Source organism: Prunus mume, linkage group LG8, assembly GCF_029339155.1.
Source record: "Prunus mume cultivar Tortuosa linkage group LG8, ASM2933915v1, whole genome shotgun sequence".
Classification (NCBI taxonomy): domain Eukaryota; kingdom Viridiplantae; phylum Streptophyta; class Magnoliopsida; order Rosales; family Rosaceae; genus Prunus; species Prunus mume.
Window position 1 is genome coordinate 4,904,825 of NC_142705.1, and position 20,674 is coordinate 4,925,498.

At 37.5% G+C, this 20,674-nt stretch overlaps 4 protein-coding genes across 9 annotated transcripts; 1 reads left to right on the forward strand and 3 right to left on the reverse strand.

The window, feature by feature from the left end:
• Window positions 1–3: 3 nt before the first annotated feature.
• LOC103340568 (RNA polymerase III RPC4) lies at window positions 4–3,002 on the reverse strand. Of its 2 annotated transcripts, XM_008243991.3 has the most exons (11): window positions 2,770–3,002; window positions 2,566–2,610; window positions 2,405–2,457; window positions 2,251–2,314; window positions 2,079–2,118; window positions 1,610–1,708; window positions 1,480–1,526; window positions 1,287–1,347; window positions 954–1,045; window positions 641–877; window positions 4–423 (listed from the first exon to the last, which is right to left on the reverse strand). In XM_008243991.3, the coding sequence occupies exons 2-11, from the start codon at window positions 2,590–2,592 to the stop codon at window positions 274–276; spliced, it is 870 nt and encodes a 289-aa protein (XP_008242213.2). In that variant the 5' UTR covers window positions 2,593–2,610; window positions 2,770–3,002; the 3' UTR covers window positions 4–273. The 2 variants fall into 2 exon arrangements, with proteins under 2 accessions (XP_008242213.2, XP_008242212.2); XM_008243990.3 differs by having other exon boundaries at window positions 2,566–3,001.
• Window positions 3,003–3,690: 688 nt separating this feature from the next.
• On the reverse strand, window positions 3,691–5,890 carry LOC103340570 (mediator of RNA polymerase II transcription subunit 20a). 2 transcript variants are annotated; one of them, XM_008243992.3, is made up of 5 exons: window positions 5,731–5,890; window positions 5,508–5,650; window positions 5,215–5,393; window positions 5,017–5,106; window positions 3,691–4,155 (listed from the first exon to the last, which is right to left on the reverse strand). In XM_008243992.3, exons 1-5 carry the CDS (start codon window positions 5,742–5,744, stop codon window positions 3,916–3,918), a joined length of 666 nt encoding a protein of 221 aa, XP_008242214.2. In that variant the 5' UTR covers window positions 5,745–5,890; the 3' UTR covers window positions 3,691–3,915. The 2 variants fall into 2 exon arrangements, with proteins under 2 accessions (XP_008242214.2, XP_088898634.1); XM_089042508.1 differs by having other exon boundaries at window positions 5,215–5,388; window positions 5,731–5,851.
• Window positions 5,891–5,943: 53 nt separating this feature from the next.
• ELF8 (binding protein) lies at window positions 5,944–15,824 on the forward strand. Of its 2 annotated transcripts, none has more exons than XM_089042506.1 (24): window positions 5,944–6,359; window positions 6,571–6,637; window positions 6,786–6,980; window positions 7,521–7,621; window positions 8,129–8,182; window positions 8,388–8,508; window positions 8,599–8,658; window positions 8,777–8,991; window positions 9,466–9,550; window positions 9,856–9,956; window positions 10,049–10,141; window positions 10,704–10,772; window positions 10,909–11,001; window positions 11,215–11,481; window positions 11,993–12,073; window positions 12,185–12,343; window positions 12,558–12,653; window positions 12,956–13,057; window positions 13,148–13,255; window positions 13,351–13,575; window positions 14,193–14,459; window positions 14,565–14,636; window positions 14,999–15,316; window positions 15,411–15,824. In XM_089042506.1, the coding sequence occupies exons 1-24, from the start codon at window positions 6,219–6,221 to the stop codon at window positions 15,597–15,599; spliced, it is 3,279 nt and encodes a 1,092-aa protein (XP_088898632.1). In that variant the 5' UTR covers window positions 5,944–6,218; the 3' UTR covers window positions 15,600–15,824. The 2 variants fall into 2 exon arrangements, with proteins under 2 accessions (XP_088898632.1, XP_088898633.1); XM_089042507.1 differs by having other exon boundaries at window positions 14,999–15,313.
• Window positions 15,825–17,601: 1,777 nt separating this feature from the next.
• Window positions 17,602–19,884, reverse strand: GRF6 (growth-regulating factor 6). Of its 3 annotated transcripts, none has more exons than XM_008243996.2 (4): window positions 19,189–19,884; window positions 18,518–19,016; window positions 17,948–18,393; window positions 17,602–17,815 (listed from the first exon to the last, which is right to left on the reverse strand). In XM_008243996.2, the coding sequence occupies exons 1-4, from the start codon at window positions 19,367–19,369 to the stop codon at window positions 17,808–17,810; spliced, it is 1,134 nt and encodes a 377-aa protein (XP_008242218.2). In that variant the 5' UTR covers window positions 19,370–19,884; the 3' UTR covers window positions 17,602–17,807. The 3 variants fall into 3 exon arrangements, with proteins under 3 accessions (XP_008242218.2, XP_088898673.1, XP_008242216.2); XM_089042547.1 differs by having other exon boundaries at window positions 17,948–18,387; window positions 19,177–19,853; XM_008243994.2 differs by having other exon boundaries at window positions 19,177–19,853.
• Window positions 19,885–20,674: the final 790 nt, after the last annotated feature.

Consider the following 20,674-nt stretch of genomic DNA (forward strand, 5'->3'; position numbering starts at 1 on the left):
ATATATACTTAAATGGTAGGATATGATTTTTATTTCAATGCCATTAGACAAAGACGATTAGTTGCAATAGGTTCATTTGAATGAGTATAAAACAATCCACTGTTCTGCATATTATGGTGGCTGCTGGTGTACTGGAAAAAATTCCTAACTAGTCTAGCTATTGGAACTTGTCAACTATTTTCTCTGATAGTTCCAAACGAAGATAATTTCCCTCTCAAAGGTATATAGGGTTACCTAGGAAACAAAATTGTATTGCAAATGAGAAAAAAACTATCATAAACCATCTACACTTGCTAAAATGGAGTCTACATCTGGGGTTATTATGGCTCGCTTGTTCAGCTCCCCGATAATGCCACAGCCTTTCTCTGCTTTATTAACAACCACAACATCCTGGGCGAAATCGCAATTCATTCCTGGGGAGACCTGCAACAATTCAAAAGGTAAGAAGGAAGTATAAGATTATTATACACGTGCACAAAAATATTTTATTGAGTAATTAATTGCAACATAAAAGTTACCTGAAGTTTGTTCAAATGTGCAAAAATATAAGATTATTTCATCCATGTATAATAGCATGGACAGTTAAGTGGGGCAAGAAAAGGCATTCCATTTTTCATCTTTATTATGAAATTGTACTCACATCAAAAAGGCTATCTCCCATCTTCATCTTGACAGCACCACTCCTGTACACCAGAATCTTACCCATGAAGCCAGCTGGTAACTCGGACAAAGAACAAGGCTTCTGAATATTGCATGCACCTCCAGGTGGCCCTGAGCTTTTTGTTAGCTCTTGGCTATCTGCTGTAGCTGATCGTTTTATTGTAGGCATATTTGGCGGTAACTGAAGAAAGAACATACTTGTTGCTTTATTTTCCTCCTGCCAACAAATTATCAAAAGTAAATCAAAGGTTTTAAGCATGTAATGTTAGAAGTTCAATTGTGGGATTACTAACCAACAGCCCAAGATCATTTGCTGGTGTTGTTGAATTTTCATCATAAGTTGATTCCTCTGAACCCTCCCCAAATTCTTCCTCATTACGAATTTCTGCAAGTGGTATAGGTAGAACATTAGGTGCATTTATTTGTAACACAAGTCGAATTTCACCTTGACAGTAGATGAAACAGAAATGATCAGATGGAAAACAAAACAAAACCAAAAAAAAAAAAAGAGAAAAAACACAAACCACCTGTAAATGCGTATCCTATTATGTAAAATGCAACGACTAGACAACCTATAATGTGCCATGTTGCATCATTGATAATCCTATGCTTTTCTCAAAACATACCAGGATTTCCAGAATATGGTGGTCTCAGAGGAAGAGTTACAGGGTAATAACTGTATTGATCCTGCAACAACATCCAACATAAAAATAACTAAAGTCATACACACACACAGACGTTAACAGAAAAAGCAGAAACCAGAAACCAATAATGCATAGTCAAGTTGGCTTGTATATTTTGAATCGTAATGTAACCTACCCATGGTGAACTGTATTCTTTCTCCTCTTTCATGCCTGAGGCACCAGCTGCAGAAACACCATTCAAGGTGATGTACTAGAAGCATCTCATTAGCAGCTAAACAAAAAGAGTACAAAGAAGGAGACCATACCATTGGTGGCTGAACTAGAGCTCCCACCCTTGGGAGCACCATATGATTTCATGGTTGTTGACGCACCACCATAACCAAATACAATTTGTGTAGGCACCACTGCAAATTTCAAAAAATAAGTGACAGAGAATTCTAATCCCAACAAATTGTAGGAAATATTATCTTATTCAGAGAATACACATCATGACATGCAAATTTCCTCTACTTAAGCCAAGTTCAACCTACTCCCACAAAATATCCACAAGATACAAATTTTATAGCATATTTTCCATTGGATCACAACTTCACTACATATTATTTGACTATTTTATTTGATTTGAACTTTATTGAGTTAATTGCAGGTGTAAGATGCCGAAATAAAAGTGAAGAATTACATATGTTGTGTTATACACTTGTTATTGAGTAAACTGAAAATGAAAAAAACAAATGTGCATTGATATCAGGCTTATTTAAACCCGAAGAGCCTTACCTTTCTTTTCAACTTTGAGCCTCGCCCTTGATGATTGTTCCTATAAAAGAGCACCAAAAAAAAAAAAAAAAAAAAAACACACGTAAACACACAAACAAAACAGAACATGAGATATGGGGATCAGAAACGAAATTGAAACCATGACATCCATATCAATGAAAAACACAGTTACATTGAAGCGTTTCAGCAATTCCTTAGCCTTTTCAGCATCAGACTCCGCCCCATGGTCCACTTCGCTGTAGAGAGGTTAAGAATAACAGAAGTTAAGAAACAGATTAAACCAGAAAAGGGTACAACTTTCAAGTTTAACAAAAAGTGACAAATACGTTTTGACTTCAGGCTTTGGCACTCTGCGGGGAGCTTTTGGTATGAATCTCATCTGCAGCAGAGCAAAGAAAATCAGAAGAAAACAAAAGTAAAACTATTGAAGAATTTAAAAGAAAAACAAAAGGACATTAATTCAACAAAAGCAGGGTATCAAACAAACCTTCCTGGGAGCTCGTTCTGGTTCCATTGGAGATTAAATGACAATCTGCAGGAAACCAAAAAATAAAATTAAACACAAAAATTCATCAGCCCATGTATAACAAATGCAAAAACCAGATTTTGGTCAAGTGGGTTCGTGCAAGGCTGTTGCTTGGCCTCTTCTATGCACAATGATGATGATGATGATGATGATGATGGAGGCAACCTGTAATGAAAGAGAATGAAGCAGAGTGATGACTGTGGGAGAGGCAGAGAGGGTGGCTAACGCTAATGAAACCAAACCAAACCAAACCCCTCTCTCGCTTTCAACAAATCCGGCTTTTATAGCGCGCCGCTTAGGCCCTAAGCTGTGCTTCTGTGTGCCTTCACGTGGACGTGCGCCCCTTTACACTCGCACACCATCTTTCAGTACGTGCAAAAAGCAAAGGATTGTCTCGGCTTTTTACTTCTTTCCTGACTCCCATGGGTTTGGAATATATATATATATATGTGGCAAGGCCCAGTTTGAGAAACTTAGGCCTGCTGCCTTATTTGTTTCTGAGTTTTTTACATCTTTTTTCTCTTATCAAATTTGATTCTTGAATTCTATTTTTGTCATATTTTCTTTCTAAACTTGGGCAAATGCTATGCGCTCCTAATCTTTATGAGTAATGCTACACTTACCACATTTTTATTCCATATTTCTATACCACATGATGTGACATGTCCATATTATATGCCACATCAATTAAATCAATGAAATGTATTTTAATTAAGACAATTAGAAAAACAAATACTGGAATAAATCATAAAAGAAAAGAAAATATTAAATAATTTTAATTGACGTGGTTATTTACCTCAGTTGCCACATAAAATGATATAGGGATGTGATATACAAATGTGGTAAGAGTAGCATTATTCAATCTTTATTTCATTTTTGAATGTGGATTTACGTCTACCTGTTATTTCAAGATGTTTATCAAAATAGCAAATATTTATTCTTTAAAAAATCCTCTTTGATACGTTTATACTATAGTTTCAGAGAAATAAGAACTAAGTTGTGGACATTCGCCCTCTTCAATGGGATTTGGAAAACACGAAGTAAATGGAGAAGCAGCTTTACTCGAAAGCATAAGTTAACAACGTGTTGTAAAAAGGGTAATGAAGAAGTCTATTTTTCCATTTAAAGAACCCAAGCCTTTACTTTCTTGTCTTCCATGAACAATCAAACCTGCGTACAGACCCTCGTTCCTCCCTCATTTTCCTCTATCCAAACAGAGGGAGTGTTAGTCCCAAAGAAACTAAGATTGAAGTTATCCATTCATAAAACCAGTTGACAAGTGACATACAACAAATTCTTCTTATTCATTTCCTAATTTCTTGCTTGCACTGCCTGCACTGTTGCAATTAGTTGAGCCACAACAGTAGCATACTGGACGGCAGTATGTTGTGAAGTATACTGGTCTGCAAGGCCATACTCAGCAAAGTTTGGTTCCATGTGCATAAAGTGCCCTGGTAATGATCTTTTTGACAAAGCCTGTTGCCATATATCCATAAAGTCTTCCATGACTTGCCTCGCTTTTTCCATCGAAGAAATGGGAAGGTACTCCACCTGTTCAACACAAGCAACTTCAACTAAAAAGGATCCAAGACGATGACAGTATGAAAATATTTCCCAGATTAACATCTAGCAAATATGAAATAGATGTTGGATAAAATATCAGTCGTTTTAGCAGACGAATAGTCAAGGGTACTTGGGGAAACAAGGGGAAAAAAGACCATATAAGGACCAACAATCTGAAGACTAGCAAATTCATACACTGCTAAATATTTCATAGAGCACAATCACAATCCTAAGCTAAAGCACTGATCTGAAACCAGATACATTTGTAGTTAAAAAGATTTGCCTTTTCTTAGAAATTAATCAAAGTCAACAGGGAGATTCAGAAATCAATCTAAGCCAATCTATAAAGTGCATGCCGGACATAATCATCATGAAACCAACATCATATATTAACCAGAGCTTGGAATTCGCATTGTTCGGCAAATAGTAATCCAGCCTGTATTCCAATCTTGTGAGAAAACTCTTATCAAGGTAGCTAAACAAGTAAACTACTTCCATCATTCATTACTATAAAGTGCTCCCAAACACATTTGGGAGATACACACTTTTCATAGTTTAATTTTACTGTGATATAGCTCTCTCCTTTTGGCATATTAATCCCATGCTTTTGTAAATAGAGTCAAAGTTAGACGCCAACACACTCAAATGAAACCAAAAGGCACTTTCTCAATGGCAAACCTTATTGATCTCTTTCTGCCCAAAAAAATAAAAGCCTTATCAATCTCAGATATTTCAAAATGCATATCTCACTTCACCAATAGTAAAAACTTTGCCAAATATAGAAATGGAAAATCCCATAAAAAAGTATTCAAATCTCCAACAAATTTCAAGCTTAGAGCACGTCCGTACCTCCATAACTATTCCTCTCAAATTTTCAGAATGAGTAGGAAGAACTTTCCCCACTCTCAATTGGAAGTCCCCAAGTTGATATTGAAATCCCTACAACACCAACATAGAATCATATTAAAACCATTTTCTCTGTTTGGACCTCAAATTATCAGGATATTAAACATCCTAATTAGACTAATCGAGAGAGGAAGGGGGGACCTCAAAATTAAGAGAGAGCCTCGATTTGTAAGACTGTAATTTCTCCATAATCATCTGAATAGATGAATCAGCCTCAAGAACTATGCGCTGCAATCGGATTATAAGGTAGTACTTATTCGGTTGCTCCGGCAGCGCAATCCCCAGAAAATCACGCGGGAAGTCCCATGCTAAAGCCTGCTCTGATGTACATACATGTACATATATATCAAAATCCAACTTCATAACAATTGACAAGAACCATAATACAAAATTGAGAAAAACAAAATTGAAAACACGAAAGATGAGAAATTTACCTCGAATCATGGGTTTGTAGAAGGTGATAGTGGCTTTCCACCTGCCTTCCTTAACGCCATTGATGCTCTCAACGCACTGCGTCACTTCGTTGATGATTTGGCTGTTTACTGTCGTCCCTGCATTGGGCTGCCAATGCAAAACCCTAAAACCCAAAAGAAAATCAAACACAAAACTTACTATACATAATACTCCGAACCTAAGAATAGGGTTCTCAATCTTTACCATTTCAGTGGCATTGTCTCAGATTCCAACGGTTCTGCTTAGAGTTTTATAGTCGCCGTGAGCCGCTGACGAAGATGAAGCCTTTAGAGAGAGAGGAGAGAGAGAGCTGAGTAAATTGGTCTTTTTTTTTTCTTTTTTTGGGTTTCCCAAAAGGACTAGGTTTTAGCGCGAGGCGGTTTAAAAAAAAAGAAAAAAAGAAAGCCTATTTCTTCCGGTTGTATTTTAAAACAGAGAGCTTGGTATATTTTGAGAAACACCATAAAGAAGACAGTGATTGTGTGAGCGGTCTTCGTTTTTTCACAGCACAACCTTCGAAGTTCAAACGCGAAGAAAAGTCGCGTTCTTTGCGTCTAATTGGTGGCCGTTCTCGCCCTCCGGCCAGTTCACCGAAGACGAGTTGAGAGAGATAGGCAGAGAGCTAGGGTTTCGTTTGGATAACCTGTCTTTTATTTTTTTATTTTTGGGCTTTTTGGTGATTGGGGGAATCAATGGCGTGCGTGTACATACCGGTTCAGAATTCAGAGGAGGAAGTGAGGGTGGTTCTGGATCAGCTCCCAAGGGAAGCTACTGATATCATCGACATTCTCAAAGCCGAGCAAGCCTCTCTCGATCTCTGGCTCATTATCGCGGTTCGTCTTTTTTGCATTTTAGTTTTTTGATTTAAATGCCTTTTCTGTTAGAGGATATGCTTAATGTTTTGTTCATGGCATGATTGTTTGAGTTGCTGAGCAATTACGTTTCAATTTTTACGCTAATGCAAGATAATAGTGAATTTTGTATTTATTTTTCTAATACAAAACGATGAATATGCTGTTTACTTTTTAACTGGCAATGCTGCAGAGAGAGTATTTCAAACAAGGAAAACTTGAGCAGTTCCGCCAGATTTTGGAGGAAGGGTCTGGCTCTGGTAATCATTCTTTCCCGGCACTTGCAATATCCGAAATTGTTTTATTTTTTAATTTTTGTTTCGTACTTGCTATAGGTGCTTAATGTCTATCGTATTGTGTTTAAATTGTGGAGTAATGTTGTCTATTATTATTATTTTCTTGGTGCAGAGATTGATGAGTATTATGCTGATGTTCGATATGAGAGGATTGCGATCTTGAATGCTTTAGGGGCCTACTACACCTACCTCGGAAAAATTGAGACCAAACAGAGAGAAAAGGAGGAGCATTTCATTCTAGCAACACAATTTTACAACAAAGCATCTAGAATCGACATTCATGAGCCTTCTACTTGGGTTGGGAAAGGTGTGGATACCCCAGAGCCTCTTTATGTTGTCATATATCTGACTGAAGATTTGATTTCTACTTACTTAGAACTTCTGATACGTTCATGATGAGAACTGAATTGTCCAAAAACATAGGCCTTTGCTGGATTTTGGATTTAGGGTGTGTTTTTCGGATGACATTGTGTGTGATGAGACTAGCTTGGTAGTTGATCTGTAGTTTGCCATCCTAGAAACTGCTTGATGTGGCATCTTAGAGTCTTCAATAACTGGTCTTATGTTCTTGTTCATGTAGTAGTCGTGAAGTATGGAATCCAAAGAAATTTTGTGTATCCTTCTCTCTGTATGGCACATAAAGTTTCTTTGTGTTTGCAATTTATGTTCTGAAACTTGCTGGTTTTGGTCTATAATACTTCTACTGCTTACTCGTACTACTATGTGTCTAAATTCTCAATGAGTGTCACAGAAGAATCTATATTGTGAGATAATGTAGGGGCAACCTTTTTGCTGCTGTTATATGATGCATCTTATGATACTTGAAATTTTATTACATGTCTTTCAGGTCAGCTTTTATTGGCTAAAGGTGAAGTTGATCAAGCATTTTCTGCATTCAAAATTGTATTAGATGGAGACCGGGACAACGTTCCTGCCCTTTTGGGTCAGGTATATACATTGAATTTCTCTGCTTAGCAAAATAATTATGCTTGCCATTTTCAAAGATCGCATGGATAAAGATGTGATGAATATATCAGCATATGATAAGGAAAATAGAAGATATAGTTAGTTTTTTAGTTATTGCTCTTCCTCATCTTGGCTTTATCAGTATATTGTATCTTGAACACTGTCTCTTTTCCTTTCAATAATTCTTTCTAAAGCGTGTTGATTATGGGTGTAAATTTTTAACGTGTGAGGTACTTGGCTAGCTGTGAATCCATGATCTATGAGCATGGCCCTGTGGCCAGAAAATTGGCAATGGTACATGGGAGTGACTAATTTAGTGTTAGATAGCAGCTAACGGAATAGAATTTAAATTAAGACCAAGAGGGAACTCATTTGAAATATAACAGAGCCGGTTGTCCCAGAGAGAGCAAGAGAGACCAAATTGGGTTGGGCTTGGTTAGTGTAGATATGCTTCATTTGTTGTGAACACCTTGCCCCTGTTATTTGCAGGCATGCGTTGAGTTCAACCGTGGGCATTACTCGGATTCATTGGAGCTGTACAAGGTTTGTATTTTTCACCCCACTGTTTGCTAATGGGAAGAACACAAGAATGTATATGGTCTGAACCTCTAGAAGTTGTTATTTGTATTTGAATTGGTTGGGGTTATGGGTAGCCCTCTGCAGTGTAGAAATTTGGTAATTTTGTGAAGATATTTCTTTTACGACGCTAATTGTTGATTTAACTTGTCTTTTGTGAAATTTGATAAAGAGGGCCCTGCAAGTACATCCCGATTGTCCTGCGGCTGTAAGACTTGGCATAGGTCTCTGTCGTTACAAAATGGGTCAATTTGAAAAAGCTCGGCAGGCCTTTCAACGGGTTTTACAGGCAAGTGATATCAGCGAATGAATGATGCATTAATATAAGGCGAAGGTGTTAAATGCCACAGTTTCTAACAAAATGAATTTATACTTGCAGCTAGATCCAGAAAATGTTGAGGCTCTTGTTGCACTTGCGATTATGGATTTGCATGCAAATACAGGTACAACCATACAAGTCAGCATTTCTATATGTTGCACTTGTGTTTAGTTTGATAGTTATTATTTGTCCATACTTCTCTCTTTTGAGCAGTCTAATATTCAGGATATATTACTTGACAGCTGCTGGAATAAGGAGAGGAATGGAAAAAATGCAGAGAGCTTTTGAGATATACCCCTACTGCGCAATGGCCTTGAATTATTTGGCAAACCATTTTTTCTACACTGGTCAGCACTTTCTAGTTGAGCAACTAACTGAAACTGCACTTGCTGTCACCAACCATGGACCGACAAAGTCACATTCCTACTACAATTTGGCACGATCTTACCATAGCAAGGTTAGTAAAAGATTATGCATTATATTATTATTATTTTGTTTATGAAGAGGTCATGCTTTTCTTGTTATCATTAAGGGGTTCTTTACATTTTCTGTATTGTATTAATTGGAAATTTTGAGGCAGAGGAAGTTGTGTTCTGTACAATCACATGCTTTCTGGCGACATCTGTGTGTGTGTGTTTTTAAATGTGGTTGATCATCCATTAGTGATTTATCTTAGGCAGCATTTAGCTCCACATGCAACTCGACCATCTATTGTGGTTCCTAGCTAAACAAATGCATAAGGTGGCCTGATAATGAAATTGTCATCAATACTGTTACTAACTGCTGGCAACGAACACTTTCAAATAAGTGAAGATAAATTATTAGCAAGTCTTGTGGCCTCATTTGATTTGATGACATCAACTTTATACATTTTAGTCATGCATACAATGGATCACAAACATTACAAATGTTTATTTTCGCTGGATTTCAGGGGGATTATGAGAAGGCTGGAGTGTACTACATGGCATCTGTCAAGGAAATCAGTAAACCCCTTGAGTTCGTATTTCCTTATTATGGTCAGTTACCATCAATCATTACAATCTTCTGTGCTTATACTTTGCCTGAGTATGATGTTTTGGCATAGTATTAGTAATGATTGTAATGTAATATATCTTCTGCAAGACTTTAACATAATTTCTCTTTTTAAGTCCACATCTTTTGTTGTCATTGTTTTCCTTGGCATGCATACTTCAACTAGGCCTGTTAATAAGACATTTTTCAGTAGTATGCCGAAATCTGCACGGAGAAGCAGGTTTATATTCATGTAATATTGTTTGCATTCACCTAGTTCTGTGCATAATTTTTGGGCTCATGGTGACAGGTTTGGGACAAGTACAACTGAAGATGGGAGATCTTAGAAGTGCACTATCAAACTTTGAAAAGGTTTTGGAGGTGTACCCTGATAATTGTGACGCGTTGAAAGTGAGTTGAAATGTGAAATGAAAGTATGTTGGCATCAATGATATATTTTTTCTGTTAGTTTGATTTACTTTGCTAATTTCCCTTTTCTCTAGGTCCTCGGGCACATATATTTTCAGCTTGGACAGACTGAGAAAGCCTTGGAATTTATGAGGAAGGCTACAAAAATTGACCCATGTGATTCCCAGGTTATCAATCCTCTTTATTATTCTTTGATGAGTTGTGTCCTTGTGGATTTTTTCCCCAGTGAGAATTGGTTTGTGTGAATTTGCTAACATAACCTATGCCCACAGTCCACATGTGTCTGATACTTTCTTTCCTGTTTATTGGTGTAGCACTCTTACGTTAATCTCCGTTTATTAGAGGTTTGCTATGCCAATTGGTTAGGGGTTCTCCTTGTATATACTTTTTTCATCATTGTTTGTCTTTGTTGCTCTTCAGTCTTCGCAAAGAAACACAGTAATAGTGTTGATAATGATGGTACATGTTTAGTATAATGCTCACTGGAACCCTTGTGTGTAGCTGTATCCTCATGGGTTATCTAGCAATTGGCTGAGTCTCACATCCTGTGCCCGTACTAAAACAGGATGCTTCTGTACATAGCCAAGATGATAATAGTTGTTTTTGGATGAATAGAGTTGAGGTGTTATGTGGTCGTTTTGAAATGCATCTTGAAATTTTAGTATGTATGGCGAGCCATGTCCTAGCTCGAACTTTTATTTTAATTTTTTCTATCGGACTACAATACAGGCATTTCTTGACCTAGGAGAACTGTTAATTTCATCTGATGGTGGAGCTGCTTTGGATTGCCTAAAAACGGTATGGATTTCTTGTTATTCTGTCCTAAATAGCAAGATCGATCATCCTTATATTAAATGGAGCTCTTTTTCTCCTTCATTGTTGGAATCTAGTAATTTCCTTTGAAGGTTTATTAAGCTGTCAATTATTACTTCAGGCACGTAATCTTTTGAAAAAGGAAGGTGAAGAAGTACCAATTGAAGTTCTTAACAATCTTGGGGTTCTTCATTTTGAGAGGGGTGAATTTGAGGTTTGTGCAGTTCTCCAAGGATATCTTTGATGCAATTAAAATTGTCTGTGTGGCAGATGCTAAGTATCAGCATCTACATTTTGCACTTTCATAAAATGTTGTGTAGGTTTGAGTAGTTTTAAGATTGCTTGTTTTGTTTTCTTCCTGGATAATTGTAGTTGCTACACCAAGCAAACGTAGCTTGATATCTTTGCATATTCTTCTGTTTGTCAGTTTGCTCAGCAAACTTTCAGGGAGGCACTAGGTGATGGAATATGGCTTGCCTTCATTGATGGTAAAGAAAAACCCCCATCTATTGATGCTAATGCATCTATTTCACAATACAAGGACCTGCATATATTTCATCAACTTGAGAAAGAAGGTCACTTAGTCGAGTTACCCTGGAATAAAGTCACAACACTATTTAACCTGGCCAGATTACTCGAGCAGTTGCATAACATTGAAACTGCAAGTATATTGTACCGTCTCATTTTGTTTAAGGTACGTCTTTTCTATTTGTGCTCGTGCATGAATATGCTTGTTTTATGTTGTAGTAGCACTGGAGGAAAATTGTTTTACATGATTATATTTTTACATCCATCTGGTTGCTCCAGTTAAAGTATAAAACTTGGTTTAAAAAAAATATGTTGATACTTTTTGTCATTGGTGATGTGAACTTAAAGATTTTAGACCGTCTCAAAGAGAAGAATTTCCATGCAGATGCTGAATTAATAGGGCATGTTTACCAGTACCATGTTGTTATGAACATAGAACCTGGTCTTCAATTCTGAGTAATTGGGCATTTGGCACTTGGAAAAGACCATGATGCATCTCCTACTTCATGGTGCTAGTAATGGAATTTTTCATGCTTAAACAAAAAAACCAAGGTTACCACAAAGTACTGATAAATAAATAAAGAAAAACACCTGCGGGAGCTGTCCTTTTGATGTATCATGGTTCAATTTTTTTTCTTTCTTGGGTTGGTTTGTTTAAACTCTGTTCTTCTTTGCAGTACCCAGACTATGTAGATGCTTATCTGAGACTGGCTGCCCTTGCGAAAGCTCGAAATAATTTTCAACTAAGCATTGAACTGGTTGTTATTATACCTTTAACTCCCTTTGTCCTAATACTCTCCTTCTATCTCTCTCTCACACAAACACACGCATGCGCACATTGTTCCAACATTGACTTGCTCTTTCTACAGGTTAATGATGCTCTGAAGGTGAATAACAAGTGCCCAAATGCACTATTAATGCTTGGTGACTTGGAATTGAAAAATGATGACTGGGTTAAGGCAAAAGAAACCTTTCGGGCTGCAAGTGAAGCAACCGAGGGGAAGGATTCCTATGCCACTCTTTCTCTGGTGTGTATTGTTTTAGTGTGCATGCTTCTCTCAATTCTTTTTAGATATATAATACATAAATAATGACTTTTGGTGTTCTGTAAAGTTTGTAAAGAAAACTTTTTAAAATTTATTTCATAATTGCATCTTCTATGCGTCAATGGAAACACATTTGCCATTGTAGTTGTTACTTTAGTATTCTTTACATCTCACACACTTTTTTGTCACTCTCAAGGGCAACTGGAACTACTTTGCGGCAATTCGCAATGAGAAAAGAGCTCCTAAGTTGGAAGCTACGCATTTAGAAAAAGCCAAAGAACTCTACACTAAAGTATGTTTCTCTCTCTCTCTCTCTCTCTCTCTCTCTCTCCCCTTTTTGTTATTTGTGGCATGTTTGATTAATTATTTCTATGAGCTCTATGGCTTGAATGTAAATGCACATTATTATTTTATCATTGGGGTGATTTTAGGTGTGGTCTGTGAACCATTTTTATTAGTTGACATTCCTAAAATCTTTCAATTTGTATTTTGTACTATTTGAATCTAGAGTTTAGCAACCATGGTAACAGAAAACCTGATATTTCATTTCTTTTCAGTTGCAAAAACCCAATATTTGTTTTGTCATGCTTATAGGTCCTAGCCCAACATTCTGCTAATTTGTATGCTGCCAATGGTGCTGGAGTGGTCTTTGCAGAGAAAGGTCACTTTGATGTTTCAAAAGACATTTTTACACAGGTGAGTTGTATGATCGATCTCTCGATATCTATATAAAGTAACTCATTTTAGTACATGAATGGTTTACTGTTTTCATTTGTACTATGGTAGGTTCAAGAAGCTGCTAGTGGGAACATTTTTGTTCAGATGCCAGATGTGTGGATAAACTTGGCTCATGTTTATTTTGCTCAAGGCAATTTTGCATTGGCTGTGAAAATGGTGAATTCATCTCATCTCTATTCTATGCTTCTTCTCTTTTTGCCAGATTCTTTTGATGGCGTATACATGTGCTGATGACTCTTGTTGTCTTGCAGTACCAAAATTGCTTGAGAAAGTTCTTTAATAACACAGACTCTCAGATTCTACTCTATTTGGCTCGTACCCACTATGAAGCTGAGCAGTGGCAAGACTGCAAAAAGAACTTGCTGCGAGCCATTCATCTGGCACCTTCAAATTACACGCTGAGGTTTGATGCAGGTGTTGTAATGCAAAAGTTCTCAGCTTCAACCTTACAAAAGCCAAAGAAATCCGTTGATGAGGTTTGATGGAAAACCTTCTCAAAATTTCTTGCCTTACATTTGTTGTCACACTAAAAGCTTTTTGTGTGTTTCAATGTGGCTCAACCTTGGATATCATGATGTAGGACAAGAAGCAGGAAGAAGGATGGCTAGGAGATAATAGAATTTGATCATTTAGATTTGTCTTAGATTGATTTTTGCATACATGAGAACATTTTATGTAGGGTTTTTTTTTATAAATAATAAATTTTTTTTTAAACACTAAATAATAATAAGAACAACAACAACAACAAAATCAACGATGCCACGGTCCACCACCAATACTTATCTGGTTTTCATTTTTATCTCATAGTCAGTCATACCTGTGTTCATGTTTTCACCCTATTATGATTTATCTTGTTTAGAGAAATTGTCAACCCTGAATTAAGAATTTTGTGAGAGAAATTGCCAACCCAGGATTAAGAAATTTGTGGTTGTCACGTTGCGCAATGTAGTGTCTTTGTGATTATATGTAATGCTATTTCTTTGAAATTTGATTGGCCTGTACATTTATTCAATGCATGTTTAATTTGTGATTTCTCTCTCTCTCTCTCTCTCTCTCATGAGCACATAAATTTCTGTTTGTATCAATGTTTTAGGTGCGGTCAACAGTTGCAGAGCTAGAAAATGCTGTGCGCTTATTTAGACAGTTGTCTGCTGCTTCCAGCCTTCACTTTCATGGGTTTGATGAGAAAAAAATTGACACCCATGTTGAGTATTGTAGTCACTTGCTTGAGGCTGCGAGAGTTCACTTCAAAGTAGCCGAGCATGAGGAGCAGAAGATTCGGCACAAACAAGAAGTTGCTCGTCAGATGGCATTGGCTGAGGAAGCCCGTCGTAAGGCTGAAGAACAGAGGAAATTTCAGGTTTGGTATTTGAAAGTTGCTTCATTCTGTGTACGACGATGATTAATGGATTAATACTTTTGTATGAGTTCACATCATACATTTATTGATGCTTTTGTATAACAGTTGGAGAGAAGATTGCAAGAGGACGAACTGAAGCGAGTGAGACAACAGGAGGAACAGTTTGAGCGCATCAAGGTAAAGATTGATAATTGAGTTGTCTATACTGATACTTCCTTCTTGGTAGCCCCTAATTGGAATGTGGCAGTTCTTTTCAAGTCTTATATTACCAAGCTCAACTCTGAGCACCAGGTCAACGATTGGTTAGCTTGTATTATGAAAATCATCAAAGAACTATATCTTTGAATAATTCTGCAGTTCTAGAGAGATCTGTACAGATCTGAGAATGCTAATGTAGTATCCAAACAGGCTATTCTCATAGAAAATAGATGGATGCTGAATGATACAGGAAGTGGAAAGCTTTTATTTATTTATTTTACATCTAAACTTGGTTGAAGAATTTCATGTTTCTAATTGCCCCAAACTTTTTGCATCTTCAGGAGCAATGGAAGAGCAGTACACCTGGTTCTAAGCGAAGGGAAAGATCAGAAATGGATGATGAGGAGGGCGGGAATAGTGAAAAGAGAAGGAGAAAAGGTGGAAAAAGGAGAAAGAAGGACAAATTCTCAAGGTCTCGTTACGACACATTGGAAGCAGAAGCTGATATGATGGAAGATCAGGAAGAACTGGAAGATGAAGATGCCAACACGAATTACAGGGAGCCTACCGGTCAGATGAATGAGCAGGATGATGAAGAGAATGTTCAAGATCCTCTTGCAGCAGCTGGGCTTGAAGATTCTGATGCCGAGGATGAGGTGGTAAATTTTATACTGAAAATTTCTTGCTGAAATGCATTGAGAGACTATATGTTTCACTTCCTGCTGGCTGTAACATATTCATCTTATGTTCTAGGCTGCACCTTCAACAACCACACTTCGACGAAGGAGGGCATGGTCAGAATCTGATGATGATGAGCAACAAGAGAGGCAGCCGGGGTCGAGTCCTGTAAGAGAAAATTCTGCAGAGTTACAGAGTGATGGAGAAGGCAGAGAAGGCGGTGATAAAGTGAATGGAGAGGCCGCTCTTGATGATGATGATTAAGATCCATCATCTTGAGCTCTACGGAATCAGGAGTAAATATGTCTTGCAATTTTGAACAAATAATATATTTATATGAAGGCATGAGTTATTCACTGAGGATCACTACATTGTTTATAGTTTCCGTTTGTGATCCCCAGAGTTCTGAGAATTCTTTTCATGTATTCTGTAACTTTAAAAAATAAAAAGAAAAAAGAAAAAAATTCTAATAGAAGCTTCATTTCCTCATTTCTAGTGCCCCCCCCCTCTTCTCTCTCCCCTCTTCTCTTCTGGAAAACCTGGGCATGTCCGGTGGGACTGAACCCCTAGTGATTAGATGATCGTATTTCTGGAGGGCATCTCATGGCGATTGACACTAGTAGATAGATAGATGCATGGAGGTTGAACCATAGGATCACCACATGCGTCTGAGATGTAAGCAAGAGTCTCATCATTTGCAGATGTTTGAGTTGAAAATTTTAGTTACATCTAAAAGTTTTCCTTTCAAGATTTCTCCTTGAGTTGAAACGACAGTGCATAATATGAAGCTTCTCCACTTTTGTTCTTTTCGAAACTGTGAGTTGTTAGAGACTTGAGAGTGCACATCGAGTTTTCTGCCAACTGATATGAGTGATGTGTAGAAGTCTTTTTAAGTCTGCAAAGATGGTGAAATCTGCAGACTCTTCTTTCCTCTTTCTGGTCCAATCCAAGTATCCAACCACAGGCCCACTCACCCAACAGAGGCCTCAGAACAATTCAGATTAGATTAGTGTTGCTGTTTCTGCTAAAGCTTCGCTGCCTCTCCCTTCTGCCTATTTTGGCTTCCTCATTTCTATATGACTAAACAACTTTCACGCCCATACACTCTCTTTCTTGTGGAGTGGGATCAGGACTGTTTCAGCAGTTTCAACTTTTAAGAACCCAGTTTACTTTAGTTCCAATAACATCAGAATATTTAATTTAGGGTCTTTTTCCACCTTTTTCCCTTTTAAGTTGATTTTCAAGCTTTTCCCAAGAAAACAATAAATAAAAAAAAAAAAATAAGCATATATTGCTACATCTGGTTATATAAGAAAATACTCCCTCCTTACTATATAAGTAAGAGTTTCTATATTCGTGCCAATAGCAGTGTGACGTGTGTAAGAGCTTTTCTCTGTATTTTTTATGAATTATTTTTGTATATGTGTCAAACTCTAATTCGCAAGGAAGAGTATATTTTTACAGAAAATGAGGCAAGCAGTATCTGTTATATATATATATATATATATAAGACTGCAATGGGGTCATTACCAAAGAGTGAGTGCCCAAAAAAAAAAACAACAAAAATATATTGTAGATTCATTTATTAGGCTTAACATGCTTGAGGATCCAACATAAATGTCCTATTTAATATATGGGTTGAAGAATTGGCAGCTAGCTCTTTTGTAGATATTGGGTGAATAAAACTTGCATGATCTAAGATTTGAAGCCGCAGAGTGGTTGGCATCTTTTCAAAGAAAACATGCGTGCGCCAATTTATGTTTGGTTCCTCAGCTTTGTAAACGGATTCTTATACAATTTTAAACACAGATTTATATCTGCATCTGCTACTGTCACTGCTTACTGCACGTGCATCTAATATCACTCTCTCTTTCTTTTCCTTTTTCTTAAATTTGTTTTTTTCTTCTTTTCTCTGGTTTCTTTTACTGTATATATATACAAAGTAAGTTGTTTTAACAGGGACCAAGAAAGAAGGGAAAAGCCATTTGATGAAGAGTCGTTTTCCCTGTATATAATGGCTGGTGGATATATTTATAAGGTGATCAATGCTTGCCCTGGTTTGAAGATTACAAGGATGGTTTACTCTTTGCCAACATAACCTGGTGTAAGCTCAGATTCAGAACTGACAAAATATTTAGCAAATCCTGGGTCCATTGGGTCCCCTCAATTATGATTTCAAACAAACAAAACATCAAAATGGTAGCCTAAAAATAAAACAGGTTTGGCTGACTCATTTGGAACCTCTTATATGAAGTAGAGTAGGACATGAAACCAAGATGGCCAGAGACATAGGATCCTTCATTTAAAACACAGTAATCTGATTCAACCACATTCAGCTAATAAAATAAAAGAAAATGGTCAATTTCTAATTAGACCTTACACACAAACACCCAAACACCAAAATTAAAGTGACACACGAGGTAAGTACAGTTTTTGGCCTTTGATTCAGAAACCAGTACTGGAGAGAGAGACTCAGTCATCTGCAAAACCAAACAAAATGAACTTAATAGACAAAGATCACAACTGGGTCTGAACAATCAAGAACAGTATAGCTAATTAACTCAAAACAAATGAATATTAATTGACAAACTGAAAATAAACAGTGTAAGTACCATTATGATTTCTTGAGCTGAAGACGGGGAAGTCATGAGTGGAGATTGAGAGCCTGGTGTTTGAAACTGATCCACTGTTTGATGATTTATCATCCAAGTCAAGCCATGAATCTTTGTCTTTCAGGGGCCACTCATCAAAGAAGCGATGAATGGTTTTCTGGGTTCCTTCATTTCTGTCCATTTTCATGTCACTACCCAAAGCATAGTAATTCTGCTGTTTAGGAGTGATATTGCTCTGAAGCTGCAAGTGAGAGTGTTCACTCTGTAAAGCAGAGCAGCTTCTCTGTTTTGAAGATGAAGAAGTGCAAGTACTCATTGTCAGTGGTGTGAACTGCCAAGAGTCATCCATAGATGAAGAGCCAGAGAAGTCTCTCACAGACCCCGAAGGTTCTGAGAAGAATGCATGCTCATCCACCTCCTCCTTCAGCCCATAAACATACCTATTTCTTCTCCCAGAATAACAAAAAACAAAACAAAATTTTAACCATGAACAGCTTAAATAATCAAAGAAATAACATAAAACACATTGAAAATAAGTACCATAACTTTGTGAGTTGTTTCTAGACATACCTGTATTCTGAGCTGGCTTGGGGATAAGAACCAGAGTCCAGAAGCAAGGAAGTATTTCTTTCTTGCTGTGACAAACCAAATCCAGGAGGCCTTGAAGAAGATGTGTGATGATAAAGGAAAGGGTGATGATCAAGATTGGTATTGTAACTAGAGTGGTTGAGCTGAGTGTGGTGGGACTCAGAGGACAGTGATGAGAGTGATGAAGAAAGGGAATGGAAGGTTGGGGTTGATGTAGAAGGGGGGTTGTTCTTGGATGTGATTGATGAGATGGTTGTTGGTGTTGGTGATGATGGGTTTGAGTTTGTTGTAATTGGTGTTTTGAAAACTTCCACAGGCTTTCTTGAACGGTTTTTGCCTCTGTGCATGTGTCTCTCACAGTATTTTGAATCAGCAAATGCCTCTTTTGAGCATCTCCATTTCTTCCCATCTGTTCTTCTGCACCTTCCTGGCTCTGGGTCCACTTTCCTCCCCAAACCCATCTGGAAACAGCTCCATCCAACTGCAAAATCCACACAAACATAACAAGGAACCTTCTTGTAAGCAAAACCCAAAATATTATTCATTCAAAAAGCTCTAAAGTTCCATTCTATGCACACACACAGAGAGAGAGAGAGAGAGAGAGAGAGAGAGAGAAGATAAAAAGGGGGGATGTGTTGTACTAGTTGGCTTACTATGCGGAGGGTGTGAGAAGAGCTTTGAAGGCAGAGGAGAGTCCAAGCAGCTTCTTTTGATGGAGAAGAGGAGATCAGGTGGGATGGAGATGCCTGAAACCATGTACTTGTAGATAAGAGCTTGGTGCTCAAGCTCTTGCCACTGAGACGGTGTAAAAGGAAACCTGGTTCTCCCACTCATTATTATTATTGAAGAGGCAGGGAAATCCCAAATCAGAAAGAAAGAGCAAGCAAGTTTCCTCCAAAGAACAAATTGGAAAGAAAAATATGAAACCAAAAACTTGGTTGTCTCAGACTTCACAGAGCAGTGAAAGAGAGAAAAGATGAGAGAAACAGGATGGGGTTGGGCTGCACTTGCATGATTCAATTTCAATATTATTAGTAAAGGGAGAGGGAGGGCCTTTGAGTTTGAGAGTAGAGCAGAGCAGAGAGAGTAGAGTAGGTATATTTATTTCAGGGACCATTTAGCTGCAGAATCTTCTGTACATGGATAAAACTAATGGTTCTGATTACAGTGCTGCATGCCATTGCCACCTCCTCTTTCTCTCACTCACTCTCTCTCTCTCTCCTCTCTCCTCTCTCCTCTCTCCTCTGTGCTCATATTATGACTGCACCTCTGTTGCTTCTGGTTCTGCAGCTAAGCTTCTGCCTCTGTGGCAGCTCTTGTCTCTGACAACTCCACAGAAATCCATAAACTAAAGGGAAGTGAATAAAGAAGTTGTAAATGTTTAAAAAAATTGAAAAACAAAAACAAAAAGGAAAAAAGATTATTTAATTATTCAGTGTTATTATATCTGTCTGTCTGAGAGACTATAGAGTTGGTATCTGAAGCTAATGCCTGTGTGAGCAGAAGATTGTACGGTTTGAGCTTTTACTGCTACTAACTCTTTTACTTTTTCTGTTCCTTTACCTCAGACCCCAGTACCCCCCACTTACACTCTGGCCTTTTTTTCAATTTCGGAAATTTAGAAAACCAGTGATTCAGAGCAGGACCGCTTTTGGGTTCTGATCAAATACAGCAACCCTCACTTTACTTATTATTCTTATATATTTCTTATTGTTTGCTTGCTTTCTTTGTTTCAAATGCTCATGTGGTTGCTTTGTCTTCTTCTCTTTCTTCTTCTTCAGACAAGTTTCTTTTTTTCTTTTTTTCCTGCGTTATAAACTAGTGTGCAGATCTTAACCGTTGATTTGAACCTTATGATTAAGGGTCGTTACTGATCCAAAGGACAGGAGTTTTCTTCTTTTCTCAGTTCACTTTAGCTTATAAAGTCATAAACTTTTATCAGAAGAACTCTAACTTTGTTGAGAACTTGAGAGCAATAAAATACATGAAACTTTTCACTTCAAGTCTTCAATAAATGGGTTTCCTTGGCCTGTGGCAGGAGGCAGGCCCATGATCATCAGTGGCTTGCAAGCATACAATACAAGTGAACTTTTTTATTTTTAATCTTAAGTGGTTTGCAAGCATACAAGTGACTGACCA